Here is a 26,824-nt window from a genome sequence, read left to right as displayed (position 1 = left end):
ACTCGTTTTCTGTCTCCCTCTGATCCATTCTTCTTCCCAAGTGCTCCACTACTGTGTTCTCTTCTCCATACCAATTCCATTGCCAATGCCCACACTTCCTTGGTGCTGAAACATGAACTGATCATTGCTTACAGCAGGCTTGGTTGGGAAGCACTGATATAATCGCTACTTCAGAACCCTCACGTTTGGCAGGAAACTGAAATGTCCATCAATTGCCTTGAGGAATGGTTTTTCTGACGTAGTTTACCACAATACTTAGAAAATATACTTGCATACAAAGCTAGATTTTATGCTCAGAAGATCATTGAAAAAAGCTAGCAAAATGAATTTGTATATCACTGCTACCAATAATGTGTGTGTTTGCTTGCTTGTGTTTGGCAGAACTGTCTTTCCCAATCACTCAGTGAAGAGAATAGAGGATACAAATAACAATGGGCAGGCACATATTCATGTGTTAGGAGTGAAAAGGAGGGCTATACCTCTCCCTATTCAGATGTACTATCAGCAACAACCTTCGACAACCCCCGTCCTTCGGGTTGATTCTGTTCCTGATGTAGCTCCTTCTCCTTCACCAGCAGGTAATTTATACACTGCGAATATTTTATGTTGAGTTTTGAATTGATTCAGAGCATAAAATGTTGGGCTGGTTCAAGTACTGCAGTATTATGTCGTATGTTGACCAAGAGTCGCGCATGTTTTGGGATGGTGCTGCCCTAGGTGGCAAGGTTGGAGTCATGCAGGGGCAGCAGCAGGAGCATAATGCCAGTATGCTTTGTCCATCAGTGAACCCACACAGCCCCAACTTCTCCACCACCCCATGCAGCTAAACAGGAGTGACACCCGTGTTGGGAAGGCAGGTCTGGCCACTATACATGCTGCTACCCATTGTTGTTGTTGTTTAGTCGACTCTTCGTGACCCCATGGACTAAAGCACGCCTGTCTTCCACTGCCTCCCGCAGTTTGCTGCTACCCGTAGAGACATATATACCCATTGTGGCATGGGAACTAAGGTTACACGCACATGCATTCTGGCTCTTTTCTACATCTAGAGTCTGATGCAGTTGATTATGTATAGCCTGCCATATGATCCTTCCACTACAAAGAGAAGGCATGCAGATCATATGGGTGAGACATTCCTGCTGATGTGCAGGGCAGTACCTGACATTCTACATGGAGGCTGAGGGGGAGCCTGTGTTCCAAAGCCATGTGTTTACTAAGCTGCCCTGGAATTGTGATTTTTTTTTTCCCCAAAAGCAAGATATACATGATATAAGTGTACTGCATGGTGGGCTGGTGTGTGAAATCACCGTATTTTTCTGTCTATAAGACGCCCCCTATTTTTGGGGACTCAGATTTAAGAAAATGGGGGGAGATGTATCCATGTATAAGACGCCCCCTAATTTTTGACATTTTAAAGGGAAAAAACCTAGTCTTATACATGGAAAAATACGATATGCAGATATACATATACACAACCCTGGAGACAACACTACAGTGCTTTGGAAACCATTTTTCTGGGGGTAGAGGAGATTACTTCAGCTGGTTTCCATGTTAGTTGATGTAGATAATGCAAATTATTATTTAACAACTTAAATCGTAAGCCTGCATTTTGTAGCACACTGATGTTATCCAAGAGCAGGTCATGTGTACCTGGCAAATTGGGCATTCAGCTGGGGTGAACCATAACAACAACAACAATTTTATTATTTATACCCCACCCGTCTGGCTGGATTGCTTCAGGCACTCTGGGCTGCTTCCAACATATATAAAAACATGAAAAGTCAAACATTATAAACTTACTGATACATGGCTGCCTTCAGATGTCTTCTAAAAGTTCTGTAGTTCTTTATCTCCTTATGATGGCATTCCACACCATTGTTGGCCCTTGGAGTTATAAGGAGAGGAAGGGACATACATGGACACCAAGTACAGTGATAGATACTTGAACCTCTGTCTGGTATGTACAAAGTCTGTGGTTAGTGCTGACTCCAAAGCTAATTAAAAAACCATGCATGTTTAAGTTAACTAATAATACTTCTACTTTGAAATGTTGCTTGCTATAATCTCAAGGTTCCCACTAATGGCCTCCCCCCCCCCCACTTTATTTGGTCTACAGGACTCCCACATGGACCGCCAAGTGTTGGAAACTATTTTCCAAGGACCTCTATTAACAATCAGTCTTCAACTCTAACTGCAACACAAATGTCTTTTCCTATTCAAGGTGCACCTACAGTGGTACAGACTGGCTCCAGGATACTACAGAACCCTTCAGTTCACAGTCAGCAACAACAAAATGCTCCCATGACGGTAATACAGAACAAAGCTCCAATTTCTTGTGAAGTAGTCAAGGCCACAGTCATACAGAGCACCGTTCCCCAGTCTGCAGTTCCTGTTACTATCGCTGTAGGCGGTGGTGCACAACCTTCCAATCAGAATCCTAGCATTGCAGGGCCACAGCCCTCCGTTACTGTTGTCAGCTCTCAGACTTTGCTTCATCAACCTGTAATTCAGCAGTCCCCTTTGCACGCGGTGGTACCGGGACAAATACCCTCAGGCACTCCTGTTACGGTAATTCAACAAGCTGTACCTCAGGGCCATATATTTGGCAGAGTACAGAACATACCAGCATGCACATCAGCCGTTTCCCAGAGTCAACAGCTCATTACCACATCATCACAGCCAGTACAAACATCATCTCAGCAGTCCACAGCTGGTAACCAGCAACAAGACACGGTCATCATAGCACCTCAGCAGTATGTCACAACTTCATCTTCCAATATAGTTACTGCTACTACAGTTCAGAATTTCCAAGTTGCTGCTGGACAGGTGGTTACGATCGCTGGCGTCCAAAATCCACCGACATCTAGAGTAGGGTTTCAGAACATTGCACCAAAGCCCCTCCCTTCTCAGCAAGTTCCCGCAACAGTGGTACAGCAGCCCATGCAGCCATCACAGCAACAGCAGCCTCCGCCACCTCAGCAAAGTGTCGTGATCGTAAGCCAGCCAGCTCAGCAAGGTTCAACGTACGCACCAGCCATTCACCAAATTGTTCTTACCAATCCCGCTTCGATACCCACTGGCCAAGCTGTCCAGTTGGGTGGGCAGCCAAACCTAACGCCAGCTTCCTCCCCGTCACCTGGACCAATTTCAAATAATCAAGTCCCTACCGTAATATCCTCTCCACCGCTCACCCCGCAAACGCAAGGACCCCCTCCCACGGTCAGCCAGATGCTTTCTGTGAAGAGGCAGCAGCAGCAGCAGCATTCACCAGCACCGTCCCAGCCACAGATACAAGTCCAGCAGCAACAGCAGGTACAGATGCAAGTTCAGTCGCAGCAAAATAACCCAGCAGTGGGCCAGCCTCCTCCTAGTGAGTCAAGCCTGATAAAACAGCTGTTGCTTCCTAAGCGAGGCCCATCGACTCCCGGAGGCAAGCTAATTCTCCCAGCGCCGCAGATTCCTCCTCCAAACAACGCAAGAGCTCCCAGCCCTCAAGTGGTTTATCAGATGGCAAATAACCAAACACCAAGTTTTGGAGTTCAAGGGCAGTCTTCGGCTCAGCCACTCCTAGTTGGACAGCAAAACGTTCAGTTGGTGCAGAGTGCAATCCAGCCCCAAGGAACAGTCCAAACAGTTCCCATTTCCAATTTACAAATATTGCCAGGCCAGTTGATCTCAAATAGTCCAGCAACCATTTTCCAAGGGACTTCTGGCAATCAGGTCACCATAACAGTTGTGCCAAATACTAGTTTTGCTACGGCAACTGTGAGTCAGGGAAATGCGATCATTGCTCCAGCTGGAATTGCGGTGAGTGGCACTCAGGCAGGAGTTGGGCTGCAGGTGCAAACGCTTCCACCTACCCAGGCACCTCTAGCCGGACAATCGTCATGTTCTGCTGCTGCTCCCCCATTCAAAGGAGACAAAATCATTTGCCAAAAGGAAGAAGAAGCAAAGGAGGCAACAGGTTTACATATTCATGAGCGTAAAATTGAGGTCATGGAGAACCCTTCTTGCCGAAGAGGAGCTGCAAATACCAGCAACGGCGATGCAAAGGAAAACGAAACACAAGCGGGAAGTCTTCTAAACGGAAGAAAACATGACTCCAGTCTACCTCCAGCTAACTCAGGGAAAACTCAGAATGAGGCCAATCAGTTCTCGCAGGTCAGTAATGGACCGTCGTTAGACTTGGGTGAAAACGGAGCTCTTGGAAAGCAGAACTCTGAGCAACCAGAAACGCAGGAAATTAAAAGTGATTTGAGGAAACCCCTCGTTAATGGAATCTGTGACTTTGAAAAAGGCGATGGTTCCCATTTAAGCAAAAACATTCCAAATCACAAAACTTCCAATCATGTAGGAAATGGTGAGATTTCTCCAGTAGAACAAGGGAATATGGATGCCACACAACAAGATGCTGCCAAAGGTGATCAAGGGGAAAGATTTTCCAACGGACCTGTATTAGGTTTGGGTACTACGTCTGCTGTAAGCAGTACACAAGAGGCTTCAAAACTGTTAACCCAGCAACTTAGTGGTACCATTGCTGATGTACCTAATGGACCTCTAGCTTCAAGTTTGAATTCAGATGTGCCTCAGCAACGCCCAAGTGTAGTAGTTTCGCCACAGTCAACGGCCTCTGTTATACAGGGGCATCAAATCATAGCAGTTCCACACTCAGGACCTCGTGGGCCCCTGGCTACCCTGTCATCTGAAGTTCGGTCGACTAATGGCACAGCAGAATGCAAAACTGTAAAGAGGCCAGCAGAGGATAACGATAGGGAAAATGTTCCAGGAATCCCAAATAAAGTAGGAGTTAGAATTGTTACAATCAGTGACCCTAACAAGGCTGGCTGCAGTGCAACTATGGTTGCTGTGCCAGCTGGAGCAGATCCAAGTACTGTAGCAAAAGTAGCAATAGAAAGTGCTGCTCAGCAAAAGCAGCAACAGCAACAGCAACATCCAGTACCATACATGCAAAGTATGGTCACACAGGTAGGTCCAGAGCCTTCGTTTTTACTTATTTTAGCTACCCAACTCTAACTCTCTCTCTCTCTCTCTCTCTCTCTCTCTCTCTCTGTGTGTGTGTGTGTGTGTGTGTGTAGAGATGTACAAATTCCACTTTTGCATTATTTTGTACACTAGCTTGGAAATGTTAAGAAAACTGTTTTGTACATTCATATACTGATGTGGTATCACTCGCTGTTATGGTTTAAGCAATGGGAGTATAGTACAGCTTAAATTCACTGAAATGATCTGCAGTCTATCAGGATATAATTTGATTATGCACAGGCAAACCTTTTGTATTCACTTATTTTATTGTGGGTTCTCTTCTGAAAACTGAGTGATGTTTCCTTGCATTTTACAGTTTTAATGTGATTTTGTTCCTGCATATGTCGCATTCAAGGCTGTGTTTTGCATCTTAATGCCTCTATTTGCAATTGATGTCTTATTTATGCAGCATGTATACTTTACATATGCCTTATGCAGCTTTGTATAAAACAAACATGTAACTAAGGGATATATTAGCAAGGTTTTTTCTCTTCTGCATAAAGATTAATTACAAAAATTAGAGGATTATTGAAATGCTTGAGACATTTGAGCATGAAATGGATAATATCAGCTCTTCATCAGTAGACGTACTGTCTCTTCACTGGACCAAACAATATCATTTTTCCTACTACTTCACCTGCTATATATATTGTTAATTATCTTCATTTTGATGAAAGCAATATGTATGTGACATTACCTCCACTTATTTTTGGGTCCTTATGTTCAACAATAGAGCTGCAGTACTGAAAGTAAAACTGCTAGCTTTCCCCTGATGTGTGCATTTTGTTGGTGGTGTGCTAGAGATAAACATTTGCAGCTTTAAAAACTCCTGAGATGAATATATAGCTCACCTGTGTTTCTCATATCAAAGGGGCACATTCAGATGCTTTTTAAGATTGTATCAATTTAATCTATTTATATCCCACCTTTCCACATGGTGGCTTATAAAAAATTAAACAATATTCAGTCATTCCAAAACTATACAACAAAAACAGCAGAAAATCAAATCTCTAGCAAAGCCATCATTAAAATGAATAACATGACAAACAGGAATTAGAAAAAGGGGGAAAGCCTTGAAGCCATGTCCAAAATGAAGTTCTGAAGAAAACATAATGAAATCTTAGGGAGTGGGTCACTTGATTGTGGAAATCCAGCATGCACACATTTTAGATGCATTAGAAGAAACAGTCTAGTTTTCTTCAGTTTCTCCACAGTCAAGTTGCCAAAAAAGCAACAACTGGAAATGGGATAGAAGCAGGCCAAGTTTGGCACTTTTCTGTTGCATTGATTTTAGCGAGAGAGACTAGGGCATAGGTTTTTAAGCAGCATTGATTTCCGTGGAAAAGCGCTAAGCTTTGGCTGAATTGTGCCTTTCTGCAGACTATAATATGAATGATTGTATAATTACAACTGGGTGTGCCCATAATGTGCAAATTTATTCATCTCTGTTCTGTTGTATATATCATCAGGATCATCCACAGAGCACTTATGGGTGATCTTGTACATCTCTTTTTTTACCCTCCAACTTCCTGAGCTCTGCAGCGTGTTCAGTTTTCGGATGTGAAATATTTGTAACTCTACTAGCCAAACAGCATGGATATTTATTGTCCACCAGCAGTGTCTCTGTTTTGTCAGGATGCAGCGTCAGTATGTTGGCCCCCACCTATTATTCCTCCAGGTACAAGTTCAGCATTGACGCAGCTTCATCCAGTTCACATCAAAAGGAGAAATGGAGCATATTTCACTTACATATCGGCAACACTGATCTTGCTTTGTGTCCTTCTCTTGGCAAGAGCCAATAGAAACGCTGTGTCTAAGCAGATACAATTCCGCAGTCCATGTGGGATATGTGACCAGAGATATGAATTACGTTCCTAAGTTGTATCAGTGCTTTGTTAGTTGTAAGCCAATAATGTTTTAATGCTGTCAATCCACTCTACCATGAAAGGCAACCTGCCCACTGGTACCAATTGTGCCTATAACACACAGCTTTGGGAAAATCTGGGGTCCTTTCTAGGTAGCATGCCCCAGGATCCTCTTGAACAGGCAGGATTTTTTTGATGGATGTGTAGATATTCCATGGAGGCAAGTCAGTGCCAAAAGCATTCCCTAAATGTGGAAAAATGGAAAGCTACTCAAATAGAATGTGGTATGTGAATTCACGCACAAAAGGGAAAGTCCCCTGCTACATAGTCAGCTGCACTACTCTGCTCTCATAGCCCTCCACCGGTTGAATATCTAATTTGTGCTGCTGGAGGGAAGAGTGATGCCGGACTGAAGAGTGGGCAATCTCCACATTGGAACAAGCACCATGTACATGCCTTCAGTGGTTGGATGCCAGGAATTCTTTTATTTACATCCCTTCTCCCGGCAACCTCTTGTTTTTGTATGTTTGTGGATCACGCTTCATGGGATGGGGACAAAGGTATCAGAAAGCTTGAAAAAAGATCTACCCTAGCACAAGAAGAAAAATTATTTTTGGTAAGGATTTTTCTCAGTCTTGAATTTCAGTGTCTTTCCCATTAATTGGGCCAGCACCTTAGTCTAGGGGTTCCCAAACTGTGGTCCATAAGCTTCATTCAAGTGGTCTGTGGTTTGTCTGTAAAAATGCAGTTAAATATCACACAGCACCAGTACATTATAATTACTACAACAGGCTGAAAAATCATTAAGTGGTGTCATGAATGCCTACAGCAAATTTCAAGTGGTCTGGACAGAAAAGGGTTTGGGAACCAGTAGCTAGACCATGAATAAAAAGTTTCACAGTAGTTATAATTTCATGAAAATGTACTTAAAGTTGGCCAGCAGGTGGGCTGAAAACATTCCTCTATTGGATGACATAATTATGACATCACAATCCTGTTTGTTTAGCTGCTTGTATCAAGACTACATGTATTGTGCTAGACTATTGCTATGTATCCTGCTGTCCCTTTACAAGCCACAAAATCTTGTCAAGCCTCTAAGGTAAGAAGGCTGCAATTATTAAGTGGGTAGAAAGATGAGAGAGGGCATGGAAGAGTTCTTTCCTCTTGTCTGCCTCTCATTCCTTTTAGGAATGTGAAAGACAGAAGAGGGAGGCAGGAGAGCATAGCCAGAGGAGAGGAAGTGCCAGAGAAATATAATGTGTGTGTTTGGGGTCATGGTTATCTTGTTGCAGGAGGATTGTCCCTAGGTTGAAGGACCAGAAGACAAAGCAAGGGAGATTGCTTTTGGGCTGTGGGGAGAGAGAGCTGATGGGTTGAAGCTCCTCCTCTTTCTTGGGAGCTGAAGCAATGCTTGAATTTGATAAGGACTCTATATTTTAGAAATAAGGGTGCCAACTGCTGTGGAATGCCTGTTCTTTAATTCTAAGGCTGCAGTAGTTCCCTAATGAAGGAACTCTGTACATGCTCAGCGTGATTCATAGCTATTGTAAATATTACAGCAGCCATCCCTGGTACTCCCTCTGCATTTTTTAGTTCTCCTGCTGTAATCATATCAATTACTTCACCAATCGCTATAGGGACAGCAACTCTTGTCCTCTCTTGCATAGTTTGCATTAAAATATGGTAACCTGGGTGGAACTGTGAATTGCAAGTGTTTATGAACCTAGAATGTTGGAAGATATGTTCCTCATTCAGGAAATGTTGGTATGTGTGGACATATATTGGAACCTTTTCTGCCTGAAAGTATTACTAGGTCAAGGGGGGGTAATGGCCTGTAGTGTAACAGCAGATGACAAAACAAAACAAATTCCTTCCAGTAGCACCTTAAAGACCAACTAAGTCAGTTCTTGGTATGAGCTTTCGTGTGCATGCACACTTCTTCAGATGACAGTGATAGCGTCAGTAGGAGAATTCTCAGAAACAATGATGCCTTAATCATGTTTGCTATAGCAGGGCAGCATTTTCAGTCTGCCTCCAGGATTGAAGTTTCCAGACAACTTTAAAGTACATTTTTCTGAAACCTCTAAGAGCTACAGTACTGACTGTTGTTCCACTACCTATTGAACGACTGATTGATGACTGACACTGAAATCTGAGTTACAGGAAATACCATTATTGTGGTTATTGTATAAGGATATTGGGCTCAGCTACATTCCCCATTCCTTTTCTGTTTTGTTGTTGTATTATATTTTTTTAAATGTCAAAATGTTAGCCTTTTCTTGTTTATAGACAATAGTTCCAGAGAAAAGTCTGCAGTCAAAGACTTGTGGAAGCTGACTTCTTTTGTTTCTTCCCTTCACCCTGAAAAGCCTCTCTGGAGAGTTGGGTGCCCCGCTGAATTGGGTGATTCCCACTCACTGATGGTGCCCCTCCCCAATTCTCAGGAGTCCCCCCCTCACACATACCCTTGACCTTATTGCACCTCAGCCCAGTCATATTCAGTAGGGTCTCCTTACTCTCAGGAGAGCCTTATTGTGGAGAGGACATGATTTGCAAGTTTTGGTGAAAGTAACAAAGATTCCTTTATTCTTCTGTAATTGACACTAAGCAGAAATGAAACAAATCCAGATTTTTTACTTGTATTTTAGTAAAAGAGGAGTTTGATAAGTAAAAGTAGGGGTTTTTTATAGTAATGTGTAGATGATGTCTCAGAAGTACTCTTCTAACCATTCTAATTTGTGAGACTTTTGTAAAAAATGTTCTCTGTACAAAAACATAGCTTGTAGTGCCTCCCCCATCCGCTTGTGTAACTATGCTTACTAGATACTTGTAGAGTTAGAACAACTTCTCAAATAAATCATCTGAGTGTTTGTGTTATGTAGTAAGCCCCTATTACCTACTCAGAGCATCTCCAAAATGTTGATTGTTTCTAAATAGCTGTGCGAATTTGTGTATATTCTGTTAATACACCCAAGTGATCTGAATTGCAAAATTTCATCTTGATCATAGATGACTTTTTGAAACTTCTTGTTTTATGTTCTACTGCTTCAGATAACTTTTGACTGTCAATTTATTTATTGTGTTCCTATTGCTTGTAGCGTGATGGCCCTTATCCTATTTTATCTGTATGTTAATATGATAAAACTCCTGTCTCTCTAAGTTATGTTATGACATGCCCTTGGGTTGTTCTTTACATGGATTACTTCAGCCCTGTTCCAGTGAAATTCCAACTGTATTGTTTGTTTGTTTGTTTGTTTGTTTGTTTGTTTGTTTGTTTAAAAGTATTTGCAAAATGCTTTATGGCCACATCCTCACAAAATGATACTCAAGAAAAAGAGTGATAACTATAAATAATGGCTATAACAGATAGTATTAAATAATTTCTCAGGGTAGTAGATTTGAGCTCTACATTGGGCCAAAGATTGCTGTATTGCAGTGGGTGGATTAGATGAGCCTTGTAGTCCCTTCAAACTATGATTCTATGATTTTTTTTTCAGTTAATGTCAGGAAGCAGCTCCAAATCCGCTTTCTTAACATACTTGTGATCCCAGTTAAGGTAGCGAAGGCAAACATCTATAAAGGCCACTTCAAGACTGCAACATCAGGGGCAAAAAGTCAGCTGGAGCCACCATTAAGACCATCTCCCCCCCCCCCTTGCACTCACAAACCTAACAGATATTGATCGTGGACACAAAAGAAGGACCCCTGCAGCAGATCTAAGTGTTTGAGCAGGATTATAATGAATGAAGGCAGTCCTTTAGATAACACAGCCCCAATCCATTTATAGTTTTGAAAGGTTAAACGCTTTGAATTAGGCTAGAAACGTACTGGTACCCAGTGCAACACACAAAATTGGTGTATGTTAACAATGAGGTAGAGGAGTGGAAATGTACTCCTGTGGCCCACCTGACATTCCCCTATTGAATGACCACCATGTTTTAATGGGGCCTGTACCCTCACCCGTGAAATTGAAACCCCCTGAAATGTGTAACTACTGTATGGTTTGGGCCTCTTTTTAGAAATGTGGCATCCAGTGTGCAGGCGCCAAGAAAGTCGAATGTAATTCAGATCTCTATTAACATGGATATTCTATACATGTTTGCATTCCGGCTACTCTGTTCACAGATTCATTTGGGAATTGTTTAATTTTTCCAAAGCTCTTTTGTTTTTGGTTTTTTGCTGAGGAGCAACTTGTTAACACTTTCAGCTTAATTATGCTAAAACAAACCTATGGCAGTCTGAAGCTGAGACACTGCATCAAACCAATTGGCTATGTAGCCCAGTTCTCCTTCAAACTCTCCGACTGATGTCTTTCCTGGTCTGTTTCCTGACAGCCTTTTTAATGTGAGAAGCCATGGACTTGGTCTGGAAACTGTGAAAACAAGAAAGGATATGTTCTTTATTGCCCGCATTTCAGAGCTGGGCTTTGGAGAGACAATAGGGCTGAATTTAATTAAGTTGTTAAGCTAGTGGAAGCAATGAATCCTGCTAGTGCAACAGGACTTTTCACACCGATGCACCACTTCCCGCCTCACCAGATCTGCTTGGGGAGGTCAGGATTACTACCAGAACCCTGAGGGCATTGCGAGATGGGGTTGTTCCAGCTGGCAAGCAGAAATGCTTCCATTGATGGAACAATCTGCTTAGCACTGTTGAATTGCACCTGTAGTTTTGGATTCTAAGACGAGTGAGTAGAAGGGAATTTACAGAATGAAATTTCAATTCCTTCCTCCCTCTTGCTGCTGCCTGGATCCACAGAAAAGCATCCCTAGGGGGTTGAGCTCTCCTGAACAGTGTGGGATGGGATACAAGCAGGCGAAACGTACCCAGTTTGGTGGGTTGAGGAGGGTGGTCCTGACCAATGTAGGATGGAGTATGAGGGGCTGCAGGAGTCCAGCATTGATGCCTGGACCTTGTCGCATTGTTCAAGACACCTTGATGCTCTGGAGAGGCTTTTCAAGGGGCATAAGTGGCTGTCCTATGAACCTTCTTCCATTCACCTTTCTCAAGATGAACTTCATTAGCAGTAGATTCAGAACAGACAAAGGACTGCTTCACACAGCAGATATTTAACTAATGGAATTCACTAAGCAAGTTCATAAAGGATGGTCTATCAGTGGCTGTTTGCCATGATAGCACAATGAAACCTACCAGTTGTTGCAAGATCAATAGCAAGGAAGGGCTGTTGCTATCAGGTCCTACTTGTTGGCTTTTTCTAGCAGTGCTAGAAATGGGATTGTAGACTAGGAAGCCCTTTCATGGATCCAATAGGGCTCTAGTTACAATCGTTCTTTACATTTATTGACAAAGGATACACACTTCTTAAATGCTGCAGAAATCTGTGAATTTTTTTACTGGATTCTGTACAGAATCATTCTATAGAGAGTACATTATGCTTGCATCCAAGTAGTCCTACAGTTCTCTTAAGGGCAGAGGTTTATGTGCCTTCAGTGCACCATAAGGCATCCATCTAGATGAGGAACACAGCTTTTCTAAAATATATCTTTGAGAACAGATGGGCCAAGCTGCCCTTATGACTGACTCTTGGTTTTTAATGTACTGTAGATTTCTGGAGCAGATTGACCTCTCCTGGACATCAGTTCACTTGCAAATAAAGGATAGAGCCAAACATTTAGCTCAGACCACATACAATGATACTGAACTAGTTTGATCAGGCTGCAGTTCAAAATACTTTTTTTTCTTTAACCATGGCACTGCTGTTTAAGGCCTTGTAACCTAGAGTATTGTATTTCTTCTTTGTCTTATATTTGAGAAACTTGCATATGTTTCCAGACACTGTCTTGGTTATAACACCTTTTATCCTCGAAAGCTGTGGATGAATTTAAAACCACTCAGACTTGCAAGCCTGTCAGCATGAGAAGGGGTTGTTTTTAAACTTAGTTCTTGAATAAAGAATCTCAAGATAATTTGCATCTTTTATATGTTGGGCTTTATATGCAGTTTTCCTACTCTTTCATTTTGAATACATGGAATCAATGTTTGACTGGGCCAGCCCAGGACATTTTGCTGTTTGAGGTGAAACTGCAAATGATGCTCCTCTTGCCACAATATTGATGCCTACTATTCAAGGCCATTCAACTTATTTTAACACATGAGGCAAAAAAAACAATCTACAACCACCTGTCCCCTTTCACTGTCAGTAAAAATGCAGTAATAATAAATGACAAATATTTGGTGCCTTTTCATGACATCCCAAATCAGCTGCCTGAGGTGGTAGCCTCACTCTGCTAAATGGATGGGCTAAACCTGGAGGCAAGCAAATCTTGTCCCCATCTTCACAAATGTGAAGAAGGAAGACCCAGGGAAGGTCCTGGAACAGATAATTCAACAGTCGGTCTGTGAGCATTTAGAAAAGGGATGCTATGATTACTAAGACCCAGCATGGGTTTCTCAAAAATAAGTCATGCCAGACCAATCTGATTACTTTTTTTGACGGAATTACAGACTTGGTGGATCAGGGAAGTACTGTGGACATAGTGTATCTTGATGATGTTTGAATTGTATAACAAATTCTATCAACCAAACTACAGTTGTACCTCGGGTTACAGACGCTTCAGGTTACAGACTCTGCTAACTCAGAAATAGTACCTCGGGTTAAGAACTTTGCTTCAGGATGAGAACAGAAATTGCGCAGTGGCGGCATGGCAGCAGCAGGAGGCCCCATTAGCTAAAGTGGTATTTCAGGTTAAGAACGGATCTCCAGAACGAATTAAGTTCTTAACCCAAGGTACCACTGTATGTATTTCAGTTTCTTTAATCTCTGCTAACATTCAGTGAACTATGTTTTAAGATACTGCATTTACTAAGTGATGGAAATAACCCACTAGACGCAGGTCTCGCTATATGAACACAATGCGTTCTCAGGAAATCGTTTGTTAAGACAAGTGTTTGCATAACGGGTCAACTTTTCCATTTATTCCTATGAGGAACTTTCTAATGTGTTCCTGTCCATAGGATTTTGACTCCAAAATCACACACACACACACGAAAACCATCTGAAACCTTACAAAAGGCAAATGAGGGAAAATGCTTACTTGTTCAATCTCTCCCCCATTCTCCCCCTCCCATCATGTTTTCTGGCAAAACAGAAAAGGGTAACACTTGTTTAAGACTGCATGTTTGGTTACAGTACTACATGCAGGTTTGGCTGTTCAGATTAGCGGTGTGTATACAGGGGTTTGGATACGTGACTTTTTATATAACCAGCGTTTGGATAGTGGGACCTGCGTGTATCTCCTATTCTGCCCCATATATGATTTAACCACTACTGTTCTGATTCATAGGGTGATTTATTGTGATGCCCAAAATTCAGACTCTTGTTAAATGGGAAGGATAAAAATTTCAGGTAATATATTTCACATTAGTTGCACTCAGGACTAGAGTGCTTATAATTAAAAATATATGTACCTTGTATGGTGTCATGGGGAAGTAATCACCTTTTCTGTCACCAGCAGTTACATTGTTTGAGTTGAGCAGTTTGTGAAAATACCTCAAAAGATTGGTTCCTTTATGCCTAACGTTTATCTTTGCCACATTTGAAGCTTTAAAAATACATATTTTGAATGATAGGATAAATGAAAAATTGTTTTGGGGTGGGGGGGGGAGAGAATGTTTAGTCCTTTGAGTGAGAGTAATCTTATTTATTATCAGTTTCATTACTGTTAAGCTATCATATATTTATTGTTGTTTTTTGAATTGGCTGCTTTCCCATATCAGATTCAAGCTGCAGTGTCTGTAATGTGTTAAGATAAATATATACGCTCCCAGTTATCACAAAATTCTTGCTATTTGAATTATGTATATTTTGCTTATGTGCACTTTGAATTGTACTAATGGTAACCTTTAAATAATAGTTTCATTTCTGTGTAGTATGTATTTGAATAATGAACCATACAAAATGGGCTTGTGAAGGAAGCAGCGTATTCCGAGGACAGTTTGCATTTATGATTCAGTACCCTAAATTCCCAAAGAGTGAGTTAGGAACTGTAATGTATTTTGATTTAATGCCTTTACAGTCTTTTTTTTTTAACCCACAAACTGTATTGCAATGGTAATCTAATTACCCACACATTTTTGTATATATGTGAAGACTGGTAAGATGCTGCTGCTGCTGGGACCATGTTCACCTTTCTTTTCCAGGCCAGATTCACAGCTGAGGTGATAAGAAGAGATTTGGGGCCACCTTTTTCTTGGTATCCCGTGCAGATCCAAATCCAACTTTCAGTGCATACACCTTGTGTTGTAGAACAGTAATAGACCATGCATTTCAAACCATCTTTAAAGTACATAACTTCTTCCCCAAAGAATCCTGAGAACTGTTGTTTACTTCTCAGAGCTACAATTTTCATTACCCTTAAACTACAGTTCCCATCGGAGAAGCCATGTGCTTTAAAAATATGCTGTGGATGATGTAGTCTAAGAACAATTTGGGTTAAACCTGCAGCATTGATTTTATCCTTTGCAGATGCAACTGGCCTGCTCACGGTTTCAGGGCTCCAGCTCAAGCCGTGGAAGAGCAGGAAACCCAATTGCACAAGTATGAATCTCTTTAGCCGTGTGTTTTCCTTTTGGTTTATTGGCTCTCTGCCACTAGTTTTCAGTAGAGATCCCAGATGTAGAGATTCCTCAGCATCATGAGAGAATTGGCATTAAAGGGATGGAATGGATAATTGATTCTCCTTTTTCAAATGGGATAGCTAAAAAACAAATAAATCTTGGCGTGAAGAGTGCATTAAGGCCAGATTGGGAGAATAACCAACATTGCACGCAAATTAGCATAGTGATGGACCCTGATGTAAAATTGACTCCTCACAAAAATCTGATGGCTGTTTTTCCTGGTTCTTTGCCAGAGGCTCTGCTCAGTAGTAAACCAAGGCTGAGTGGCTTCTTCCTTTTTGTCTTGATCCTGTCCATCTTACTTAAGCAGTTTTGGGCAGAGTTAGCAAAATTCTTGTCCTCTGAAAAGCAACTGGCAAATGGAGGGCACTAAATAAACATTACACCGTCTCAGCAACACCAACAAGCAGATGGCTCATTTCAACCCAGTTGGATTTTAGCAAATGGGAAAAACACCTAGCTTGGTGTGCTGTTTAAAACAACAGAAGGAATTGCAAACATTGCACATTGTTAAAGTGTTTTGCATTGTGTTTGTAGCTTCATCTGGACAACTAATTTGCTACAGTTTGAGACAGGAAGGAATTGGCATCATTTTTAGCTTTCTATTATCTTTCTGTATTTTTCCTTTGAGGGCATTGCTTTTGTGATTGGTGATTGAGAGAGCTATGTATTAACTTACCTGGAAGCTTGTTTTATTTGACTTTCCAGAAACATCTGTTAAGTTTAGCTATGCTTCCCTCCCATTATTGGTTTATCATAGAAGTGCTTGATATTGGGCCAGTTTTCCAAAAGTAAGAAATCGGTTTATTCTGGGGCTTGAAAAATGTCGACTTTCTGACTCCCTTTTCCAGTTCCCCCTTCTTCATAAGCACTTACTTGATCCATCCTATTTAAATAGGCTTCTGTGGAAAGCAGATTGGCAAAACTTCAAGCAGCTCCAAAGCCATTGGCTGCAGCCTCACCTTGATATGGTCAGGCTAGTTGCTGCAAAGCAGGTGCATAGCTCCAGGAGCTATTATGTGTTGCTGTGTATAGAGCCATTGAAGTTCCCAGATGGAGTGACTAAGCTTATCATTTGACTGTTATTCACTTTTGAATAACATGAATGTACTGAGAGTTAAATTTCAGTAATCTATTGTCAGTAAGGCAATAAAATAAAATAAAATTCATGCCACACAGGCTATTCATTTTTCAGTCTGAATTATCTCTATGCTCCTTGCATTTAGTTCAGTTTCTCCTTAATTTATGTAAGAGCATTCTTGAAGAGGTCTTTGAACTTATGCTGATCTTTAGGTGTGTGGTTTTTGGTTTTTTTTTCAGGAGGCATACAACTGAAACTTGGCTTTTATAATTTTTGCATCTGTGGGTTAAACCACTGAGCCTCTTGGGCTTGCCGATCAGAAGGTTGGCAGTTCGAATCCCTGCGACGGGTTGCTCAGTCCCTGTTCCTGCCAACCTAGCAGTTCGAAAGCACGTCAAAGTGCAAGTAGATAAATAGGTACCGCTCCGGTGGGAAGGTAAACGCTGTTTCTGTGCACTGATCTGGTTCGCCAGAAGCGGCTTAGTCATGCTGGCCACATGACCTCGAAGCTGTACGCCGGCTCCCTTGGCCAATAAAGCGAGATGAGCGCCGCAACCCCAGAGTCGGCCACGACTGGACCTAATGGTCAGGGGTCCCTTTACCTTTACTAGGCATAGTATGCTCATGGTTATGTTCCTTCATAGAAAATGTTGAGAAAAATAAGCCCAGGGTGCTTTTTAAAAGGTCTTGTGCTCAGTCTTACACTTGTTCGCTCCTTTTAATGATGGTTTGTTTAAATGATCTTGCTGGAATTCTATATATTTTGCATTTATTTAAGGGGGGGACCTCATATGACTATAGTTTACCATGTACTATATGGCAAAAGCTGGTCAGATACAGGTAATTGTTTTCCTATACCAACTTCTGCTTGCCCGATGTTTCTGAAACAGTGGACATTAAACCACTTTCTGCTGTGCCTCAGTGCCACAGCCTTCCCCACCTTATAGTCATGCTGTAGCCTTTTAGTCTGACTAGTACCAGCTCCAGAAACTCCTTGTCTGCTGATTAAAGGTGGCCAGGATACAAAGGAGGATGTGGGAAGGGAGGTCTTGGGAGGTGTTGAAGGGCAATAGAAACTGAGATAACTGTTGTCTATGCTCTGGTAACCTTTGGTTATATTCCTGCAATACATTATACGTAGGGACAGTTTGAGAACTTCTGCTTGTGCAAAATTCAGCAGCCAGGCTGCTCACCACGGCAAGATGGCTTGAGCAGATAGTGTCAGAACTGCACTGGCTACCAGTTAGTTTCCAGGCCCAATTCAAAGTGCTGGCTTTGACCTATAATTCCTTAAATGGATCTGCACCACAATACTGCAAGGACTACCCCTCTCCATATGAATCTACCTGGACCCTGCAGTGTTCTTCTGAGGCCCTTCTTCATGTGCTTCTTCCATGAGAGGTCTGGAGAGTGGCAACAGGAAATGGGCCTTTTCTGCAGTGGCTTCCCATTTGTGGAATGCTCTTTCCAGGGAGGTTTGGCTGGAGCCACCTAGATCCCTTTAAATGTGTTTGGGGGGATTATTGGCTTGATTACAGGGACGTGGGTGGCGCTGTGGGTTAAACCACAGAACCTAGGACTTGCCGATCAGAAGGTCGGTGGTTCGAATCCCCGCAACATGGTGAGCTCCCGTTGCTCAGTCTTTGCTCCTGCCAACCTAGCAGTTCGAAAGCACGTCAAAGTGCAAGTAGATAAATAGGTACCACTCCAGCGGGAAGGTAAACGGCGTTTCCATGCGCTGCTCTAGTTCGCCAGAAGCGGCTTAGTCATGCTGGCCACATGACCTGGAAGCTATACTCCGGCTCCCTCAGCCAATAAAGCGAAATGAGCGCCGCAACCCCAGAGTCTGTCACGACTGGACCTAATAGTCAGTGGTCCCTTTATCTTTACCTTTTTATTGGCTTGATTGGTTTTTGTCCTTGTTCTTATTCTATATTTTGTGTTTTTTTTCTTCTTGTATTTTTATGCTGTGAACCACCCTGAGATCTACAGATGAAGGGTGGTATACAAATTTTAATAATAATAATAGGAAGACAAAAATAAAGATTGTGGTAGTAACATAAATAAACTGTGAATAATAAGGAAGGAGAGCAGACAGGAAAGCTGTAACAGAAAGAAGTTCATGTAAAAGGACCAGGAAGGAAGGGTGAAAGAAGCTGGCAGTTTGGTTGAGAGATAAGGTAAAGGTTAAATGTGAAAGGAGAATAGGAGGAGAAATTACAGGTAATGGATAAAAATACTTTTGAGAAGCATGTGAGGATGAAAAGGGAAAATACAGTATAAAAAGCCTTCACCATCTGGAGCATCTGGATCAGCAAATTCTGCCTAAAGTGGGAAGACTTTCACAATACCTCCGGAGCAAATGTCGGTATTATTATTATTATTATCATCATCATCACAGTGGTACCTTGGTTTAAGAACAGCTTAGTTTATGAGCAACATGGATTAAGAATGCTGCAAACCCAGAAATAGCTGTTTTGGTTTGTGAACTTTGCCTTGGAATAAGAACATGTTTCACTTCCTGTTGAGTGTGTTCCATTTGTAAATTGAGTCTCCCACTTCTATGGAAAAGCACACATTGGTTTAAGAACAGTTAGGTTTAAGAACAGACTTCGGAACAGATTAGGTTCGTAAACCAAGGTACGACTGTATAGCAAATGTCTGTATTTAGCTTAAGGAAAGCTGAACTGTGGAACTCCTTGCCACAAGGGAAAATGTGGTGGAAAAGAAATTAGTAACTTCCAAAACTGGATTATTTATGTATAGAAAATGATACTGTTAATTGTCAGGTGATTATGCCAAACTCTGCCTCCATCTCCCACCATTTTGTGGTTGGCTTTGTCTCTAAACCACCATTGTGTGACTGGTGGGCCTCAGGGGGAATTTTCTGCTGTGTCAAGTGGGCCCTGGGACCCCTGAGCTAGGCAATGGATACAAAACAGTTTCTCAGTGTGTGCTCCTATCTTTAGCTTGTTACCTAATATTAATTGGGCTAGCAGATTTCTCTTGGCAAATAATTTTGTTCTTTTGATTTAATTAATGATCTAATTCTGAATACATGCTCTATGACTTGTTTTATTTTCAAAATAATGACCTTTCATCAGGTAGAATCAATTCTCACTAGGTGAAAGTTTTCAAATACAAGAAACAGTGTGGGGCAACGTGAGCATGTTGGTGTTTTGAAGAGGCTATATTGATATAAGCACCAATCTTACAAAAATAAATCACATGGTATAGTCATCCTGGAACCTCAGAATGCAGGGTGGGTGGGTACCTGTTTCTCATTAAAATGAAAAACAAATTGTGGAAAGTATCACAGATGTTGAGGAAAAGGATTTTAGCCTGGTGTTTTATTTGGCATGCTAATGTTTAACTTGCTAAAGTTAATGCTGATGGAGAGATTTCAAACATCTCACCTTCATTTTAAAATGTTATATGAAAGATGGAATATGTTACTTCCCCCCCCCCTTAAAAGTGAAGGTCTGCCATTACGGTAAATACTTAAAACAACCCCATTACTTACCAACATCATATGTGCACATGTTGTGGTATATACACAATGAACAGGTTGATCAAATCTTGAGAGTTGCTCATTCAAAACTTTACTTAACGTTTGTTACAGGTAGTGAAAGGAAAAATCAAATATACATGGTGGTTTTAAAGATAATCCTTTAAATTACTCTGACTGAAAAAAAGATAAGTTGCCAAATTCATACAAGTATGTTAAATTGCTCCATCACTTTATCTCTATAGAGAAAGATTGCCATCTGGAAAGCTTCCTAAAAGCTGTATCTAATTCTGTGTTGAACCTGAAACGTAAAAATAGAGCTGCTATAGAATATTGGGGAAAGTCTGTAAATAGCTCAAGAGTACTCCAGCCTTTATTTCATTTTACTATTTAGAGACAGTGAGTACCATCTATCTCCCTCTGCAGTCAATAGCAAAACTGCTGATGACTATGGTTTCACCTATTGCCGCTGGAAGTGTGCTCCGTGAAAATCAGATCTTGCATTGTTCAATAAACAATAATCAGGCAGGAATTTAAATCCTCCTTGTTTTGAATTTTCCCACAGAGCACACCTGTCACACCCGTACCAATGCAAGTCCAGGGCCCATCTGTCAGTTTGCCACCTTCTGTGTTCACTGTACCAAGTTCGCACACAGAACAAGTGAAAAAACCGGGACAGAATTTCATGTGTCTCTGGCAATCCTGTAAAAAGTAAGTGTTTTTCTTTGAGTTGACCCATATATTACAAGGGTTTAGTTTTATGCAACATGATATTTGTGGTTGTTGACCCCATTCTTTTTAAAGTTTCCCATCAGTCAGCTAACCTGTCAGCTAACCGAGGAAAAATGGGGTTTTTTATAGAGAAATGGACAAAAGCAACCCTATCTCGGTTCTTTTCCCACCACTGGAAACTAAGGTCTTCTTTTGCTAGGGAGTTCCTTAAGAAAGCACTTAAGATGGAAGACAAAGCTGAAGATGATCTTTGGGAGAGTGAGAGAGCCAATACCTTTAGTGACTGGTTTTAGAGAATTTCATTTGAAATACATTATTCCCTTACCCTCAGTGTCAATGGTTGAACAGAATCTTCAGCACCATTCAAGCACCTGTTTGCACAAGTGGTCAGTCTTACAAATGTTTAACTCTTTCTTAGGGAAGGGGAGGTCTTTATAACCTTTTTTTTTTTAAAGGTACAATCCATTCCTTTCTGCTTCATGAAAGTTCAGTGGTACCTTGGTTTTCGAACGTCTCCGTTGACAAACATTTCGGTTTTCTAACTCCGTAAACCCGGAAGTAAATTCTTCAGTTTTCGAACACGCCTCAGAAGTCAAACATGCCACGCGGCTTCCACTGAGTGCAAGATCCTGAGGTCTAGCTGTAGGCTATTGAGTTTTCAGTTTTCGAACGTTTCAGAACTCGGAACAGTCTTCCAGAACGGATTACGTTTGAAAACCGAGGTGCCAATGTATTGCACTGTATTGTCTTTTGCAGCAAGCAACCCTTAGCGATAGTAAGTCAAAGTTCTGAATAATTAACATTTGCCATTTCTTGCATTTTTATTTTTCAGTATTCATGTTGATTGCTCAGGCAACAAAATTTTTAGCAAAATTGTATTCCTTCTTCGCCTGAGTTTAAATGTATTACATTTTCCAGGTGGTTTCAAACACCATCCCAGGTTTTCTATCATGCTGCAACTGAACATGGAGGAAAAGACGTCTACCCTGGACAGTGTTTATGGGAGGGCTGTGAACCTTTCCAGCGGCAAAGGTTTTCCTTCATTACCCACTTGCAGGTAGAAATTGGTCTCCTATCCCTTTTCTCAGTATTGATGTGAAATTTGAAAGGCATTATTTTCATATAAATATAAAAATTCTATGCTAGAAAGTAAGTGGTGCACATTCCTTCTAATGCCAAGAATGGCAGGCTCAGAAACAGTGCAGAAAAAGCAGTCCAGTGTGATCTGAGCATGCTCAGTGGCCTTCAGGAACTACAGTAAATTAAGATTGTGGATGTGGGGAGGGGAGAATGAAGGGGGAATTGTGAGGAGAGAATTTGCCAGCTTGAGCCTCTAATAGCTTATAGATGGGGTGGAGCATGTGCATCATGAGGTGAAATAACTTCCTTCTATGCACTATATTGGGACGTGGGTGGTTAAACCACAGCGCCTAGGACTTACCGATCAGAAGGTCGGTGGTTCGAATCCCCGCAACAGGGTGAGCTCCCGTTGCTCAGTCCCTGCTCCTGCCAACCTAGCAGTTCGAAAGCATGTCAAAGTGCAAGTAGATAAATAGGTACCGCTCCGGCGAGAAGGTAAATGGCGTTTCTGTGCGCTGCTCTGGTTTGCCAGAAGCGGCTTAGTCATGCTGGCCACATGACCCGGAAGCTGTACGTCGGCTCCCTCGGCCAGTAAAGAGAGATGAGCACCGCAACCCCAGAGTCGGTCACAACTGGACCTAATGGTCAGGGGTCCCTTTACCTTTATGCACTATATTGGGAGACAGCAGAAGGCCCAGCTATAGAACAACAGGGTGCTGTAATTCAGGGGCTTGCAGTCAGTTTCAAACCAAAAGTCTTATCACTATATATATATATATATATATATATATATATATATATATATGTTTTGGTGTCCTCGGGTGTCTTCCCGTGTAAAAGTTGGGGTGTCTAGGCGACGTTTCGACGAGGTCTCACTCGTCATCTTCAGGCTGGTGCTTTCGGCTTCTTGTTACTGGAACAGAGCAGGATCTCAGTGTTTGAGTTCCTATAAATACTGTAGAGGGGGTGTGGTGTATAGCCTCCAATGTTCTGGGCAGAGAGGAAGTTCCCAGGCTAGTGTGCCTTTTCTTCTTTTGTTCCTTAATTACTTGAGAGATATCTTGAGTGATTTCTTGAGTGATATCTTGAGTACCACTTAGGTGGGTCATTAGGTGTGGATTAGTTGTTAAAGTCTTTGTGTCTTGACCTCTTGAACTTTGTGAAGAGTTTTCCTGAGAAGATGGCTGTACTGTACTTAGTTGTGCTCTGGCTTGGCTTCGTGTATAGGGGCGAGCTGTGGTTTTGTGGCTTGTGTCAGCCAGATCTGTGTAGGGATTGCAGGGGGGTGCAGCATCCGGAGGTGCCACCATGGATTGGCTACTGGATGGTGTCTGTAATTCATCTGTGGAGAGGGTCTGGGTTTGGGTCTGGTGTGGTTGATTGGTGTTGGCGTTCTGTGTGCCTCTGGATCTGGTGTCAGTTTTTGTGGGGAGGGCTAATTTCCAGATGTCTGGAAATTTTTACACGGGAAGACACCCGAGGACACCAAAACCTGCATTCCTGTACCCGTGAAAATCTACGAAAGCAAATATATATATATATATATATATATAATTTGATAGTAATAAAATGCAGAGCAAATACCATTTTATTTTCCCAGGCTTTGAAAGCATTTTAACCTCCTGAGTGGTTTTAATGCTGCTGTGTTTATATCCTTATCCATGAATTGTTTTACTGATGTTTTGTTCTTCTTCCTAATTTAATGTTGTGAACCACCCACTGCAATCTGATACTCACTTTTCTGTCTAGTCAAGTTGTGTGGGATCAATTCCAATCTGTTACCTCCAAGGATGTGGACAGGCTGCTTGGATGAGTGAAGCCAACCACTTGTCTCCTTGATCCTTGCCCATCCTGGCTAATAAAAGCAAGCCGGGAAGGGCTGGGCGATGGGCTTCATGGGGTGGTGAATGCTTCCCTCCGTGAGGGAGCCTTCCCAGACCCGCTGAAAGAGGCAGTTATTAAACCGCTTCTTAAAAAACCATCTTTAGATGCAGCCACGGTGGCCATCTATCGCCCAGTCTCAAATCTTCCATTCTTGGGCTAGGTGATTGAGCGAGTGGTTGCTGAACAACTCCAGGCACGCCTGGAAGAAGCGGACCATTTGGATCCCTTCCAGTCGGGATTCAGGCCTCATCATGGGACTGAAACTGCCTTGGTCGCACTGGTTGATGATCTCCGGCGGGCTAGGGACAAAGGTGAGAGCTGATCCTAGTTCTGCTGGATCTCTCAGCGGCGTTTGATACCATCAACCATAACATCCTTCTGGACCGTCTTGAGGGGCTGGGAGCTGGTGGCACTGTCATACGGTGGTTCCGTTCCTTCCTCCTGGGCCGTGTTCAGAAAGTGGTGGGGGGGCATGAGTGTTCAGACCCCTGGACTCTCACTTGTGGGGTGCCTCAGGGTTCTGTCCTCTCCCCCCATGCTTTTCAACATTTACATGCAGCCACTGGGAGAGATCATCAGGAGGTTTGGGCTGGGTGTTCATCTGTATGCGGATGATACCCAGCTCTACCTCTCTTTTAAATCAGAACCAGTGAAGGCGGTGAAGATCCTGTGTGAGTGTCTGGAGGCTGTTGGAGGATGGATGGCGGCTAACAGATTGAGGTTGAATCCTGACAAGACAGAAGTACTGTTTTTGGGGGACAGGAGGCGGGCAGGTGTGGAGGATTCCCTGGTCCTGAATGGGGTAATTGTGCCCCTGAAGGACCAGGTGCGCAGCCTGGGAGTCATTTTGGACTCACAGCTGTCCATGGAGGCACAGGTCAAATCTGTATCCAGGGCAGCTGTTTACCAGCTCCATCTGGTACGTAGGCTGAGACCCTATCTGTCTGCAGACTGTCTCGCCAGAGTGGTGCATGCTCTGGTTATCTCCCGCTTGGACTACTGCAATGCGCTCTACGTGGGGCTACCTTCGAAGGTGACCCGGAAACTACAACTAATCCAGAATGCGGCAGCTAGACTGGTGACTGGGAGCGGCCGCCGAGACCATATAACACTGGTCTTGAAAGACCTACATTGGCTCCCAGTACGTTTCCAAGCACAATTCAAAGTGTTGGTGCTGACCTTTAAAGCCCTAAACGGCCTCAGTCCAGTATATCTGAAGGAGCGTCTCCTCCCCCATCGTTCTGCCCAGACACTGAGATCCAGCTCCGAGGGCCTTCTGGCGGTTCCCTCACTGCGAGAGGCCAAGTTACAGGGAACCAGGCAGAGGGCCTTCTCGGTAGTGGCGCCCGCCCTGTGGAACGCCCTCCCATCAGATGTCAAAGCGATAAACAACTACCTGACATTCAGAAGACATCTGAAGGCAGCCCTGTTCAGGGAAGTTTTTAATGTGTGACATTTTAGTATATTTTTCATCTTTGTTAGAAGCCGCCCAGAGTGGCTGGGGAAACCCAGCCAGATGGGCGGGGTACAAATAATAAATTATTATTATTATTATTATTATTATTATTATTCTAGGAGTAAGCATCACTGAACTCAATGAGACTTACTTCTGAGTTGTCATGCATAATGTTGTGCTTTCAGTTCCCTGTAAGCATGATCAAACTTGTTCATATTTATTACATTTTTTTTACAATGGCTGAGAGCAACATGATGCACTAAATATTTCTACCTCATTCATCAACGGGCTGTAGGTTTGACCTTTTCCAGGTGTTTTTCTATTAGCTTCTGTGCAGTAGCTAGAAGAGTGCTTATCCAAATGGTGTTTTCCTTCTTCATTGCATTTCATTCTTCAATCAATAACGAGGCAATGAATTATAACAACACAATGTACAAAATGTCTCAAATTCACATTCTTTAATATGATGTTGCTGATTTTTCTATATTGACTGGGCAGTGTGCAGAGTCTCCACCCATTAATGTGAATGTGCATAATTGCAGTGTTTGTGTATGTTCCCCAGTCAATTTATGAGATGTTTATGTACACACACACCACTCTCTCTACTAGGTCTATGTTATGTATTTAACTTTTTTTCCTCTCAAACAGGATAAGCACTGCTCAAGAGATGCCCTTCTTGCAGGATTAAAACAAGATGACCATGGACAAGCAGGAAGTTCAAAACCTTCCACAAAGTAAGAGACATGAGCTTCATTATTAATCCAGCAGCAGAATCCTATGCATGTTTTCTCAGAATTCCAACTGTGTTCAGTGAAGCTGTGTCCCAGTTTAGCATGCCTAGGATTGCTGGCTAAGTTCTCCTGGATGAACACTTGCATTGTTGGGGATGCAGCAAGGGCGCATTCCCAATCACCAGAGTAATACCTCATCTCCTTCTGATCCTTTGGTGGCAGAGAGTGGGACAGCTTATGGGTGGCATGTAGCTCACCAAATCTGTATTTTTTGCTTGGTACATGCTGTGTACAGCTCACCAAACAGTACACTGAAGATTGTGTTATTTGTACAGAATGTCTGCTCGTGAGTCTATCCATTTTGCATTTTTCTAGCGGTCGAACGCTAAATATCTTTGTCGCGGAAGGGTCCCACCATCCTTACTATTCCTTTTAAAATCTCTTCACAGTTACAGAAACTAGGCATTATGCAAAGAGAGCAGTAACCTATACCCCCTTCCAATTTCAACTGCCAGTTGAATAAGTCATTACTCCTGTTCATCCCATTTTGAATGGGAACCCAAATTGTCTCCTTTTGTAATGCTCTCATCTTCATGAAAAGTTCTGATCCTTCCTCATGCAGTATCTCTGCCCACACACGAAAGGATCACCGTAGAACTAAGCACAGCTCTTGTTTCTCCCCTCAGCTCATGGGCCACACTCATAACCAATTATTATAGAAAGATATGTGGGCTGCTTCCTAATCTCCCATCTCATCCTCCTCTCTTCTCATTGTATTTATGTCACTTTTAGAGATGGTATAGAAGA

The 26,824-nt window shown here is 42.3% G+C and overlaps 1 protein-coding gene and 1 long non-coding RNA gene across 4 annotated transcripts in view; one reads left to right on the top strand and one right to left on the bottom strand.

Annotated features, from left to right (window-relative positions):
* Positions 1-26,824, top strand: part of ARID2 (AT-rich interaction domain 2) — a 104,807-nt gene that overhangs the window by 74,588 nt on the left and 3,395 nt on the right. For 2 of the 3 annotated variants that reach the window (XM_081877782.1, XM_081877783.1), the window contains 5 exons: positions 382-578; positions 2,117-4,986; positions 20,700-20,845; positions 21,785-21,923; positions 25,935-26,020. In XM_081877782.1, coding sequence (XP_081733908.1) covers positions 382-578; positions 2,117-4,986; positions 20,700-20,845; positions 21,785-21,923; positions 25,935-26,020 — 3,438 coding nt within the window. The remainder of the gene's footprint in view (positions 1-381; positions 579-2,116; positions 4,987-20,699; positions 20,846-21,784; positions 21,924-25,934; positions 26,021-26,824) is intronic. The other variant, XM_081877784.1, reaches the window with a different exon arrangement.
* On the bottom strand, positions 7,070-7,954 carry LOC309350879. The gene is made up of 3 exons (XR_014160552.1): positions 7,736-7,954; positions 7,582-7,642; positions 7,070-7,497 (listed from the first exon to the last, which is right to left on the bottom strand). It is a non-coding gene; the product is annotated as an uncharacterized lncRNA (long non-coding RNA).

The sequence above is a fragment of the Podarcis erhardii genome, assembly GCF_964252035.2.
Source record: "Podarcis erhardii genome assembly, chromosome: 10".
Lineage (NCBI taxonomy): Eukaryota > Metazoa > Chordata > Lepidosauria > Squamata > Lacertidae > Podarcis > Podarcis erhardii.
The sequence above is the reverse complement of the archived record's forward strand: the minus strand, read 5'-3'. Positions and strand labels throughout refer to the sequence as shown.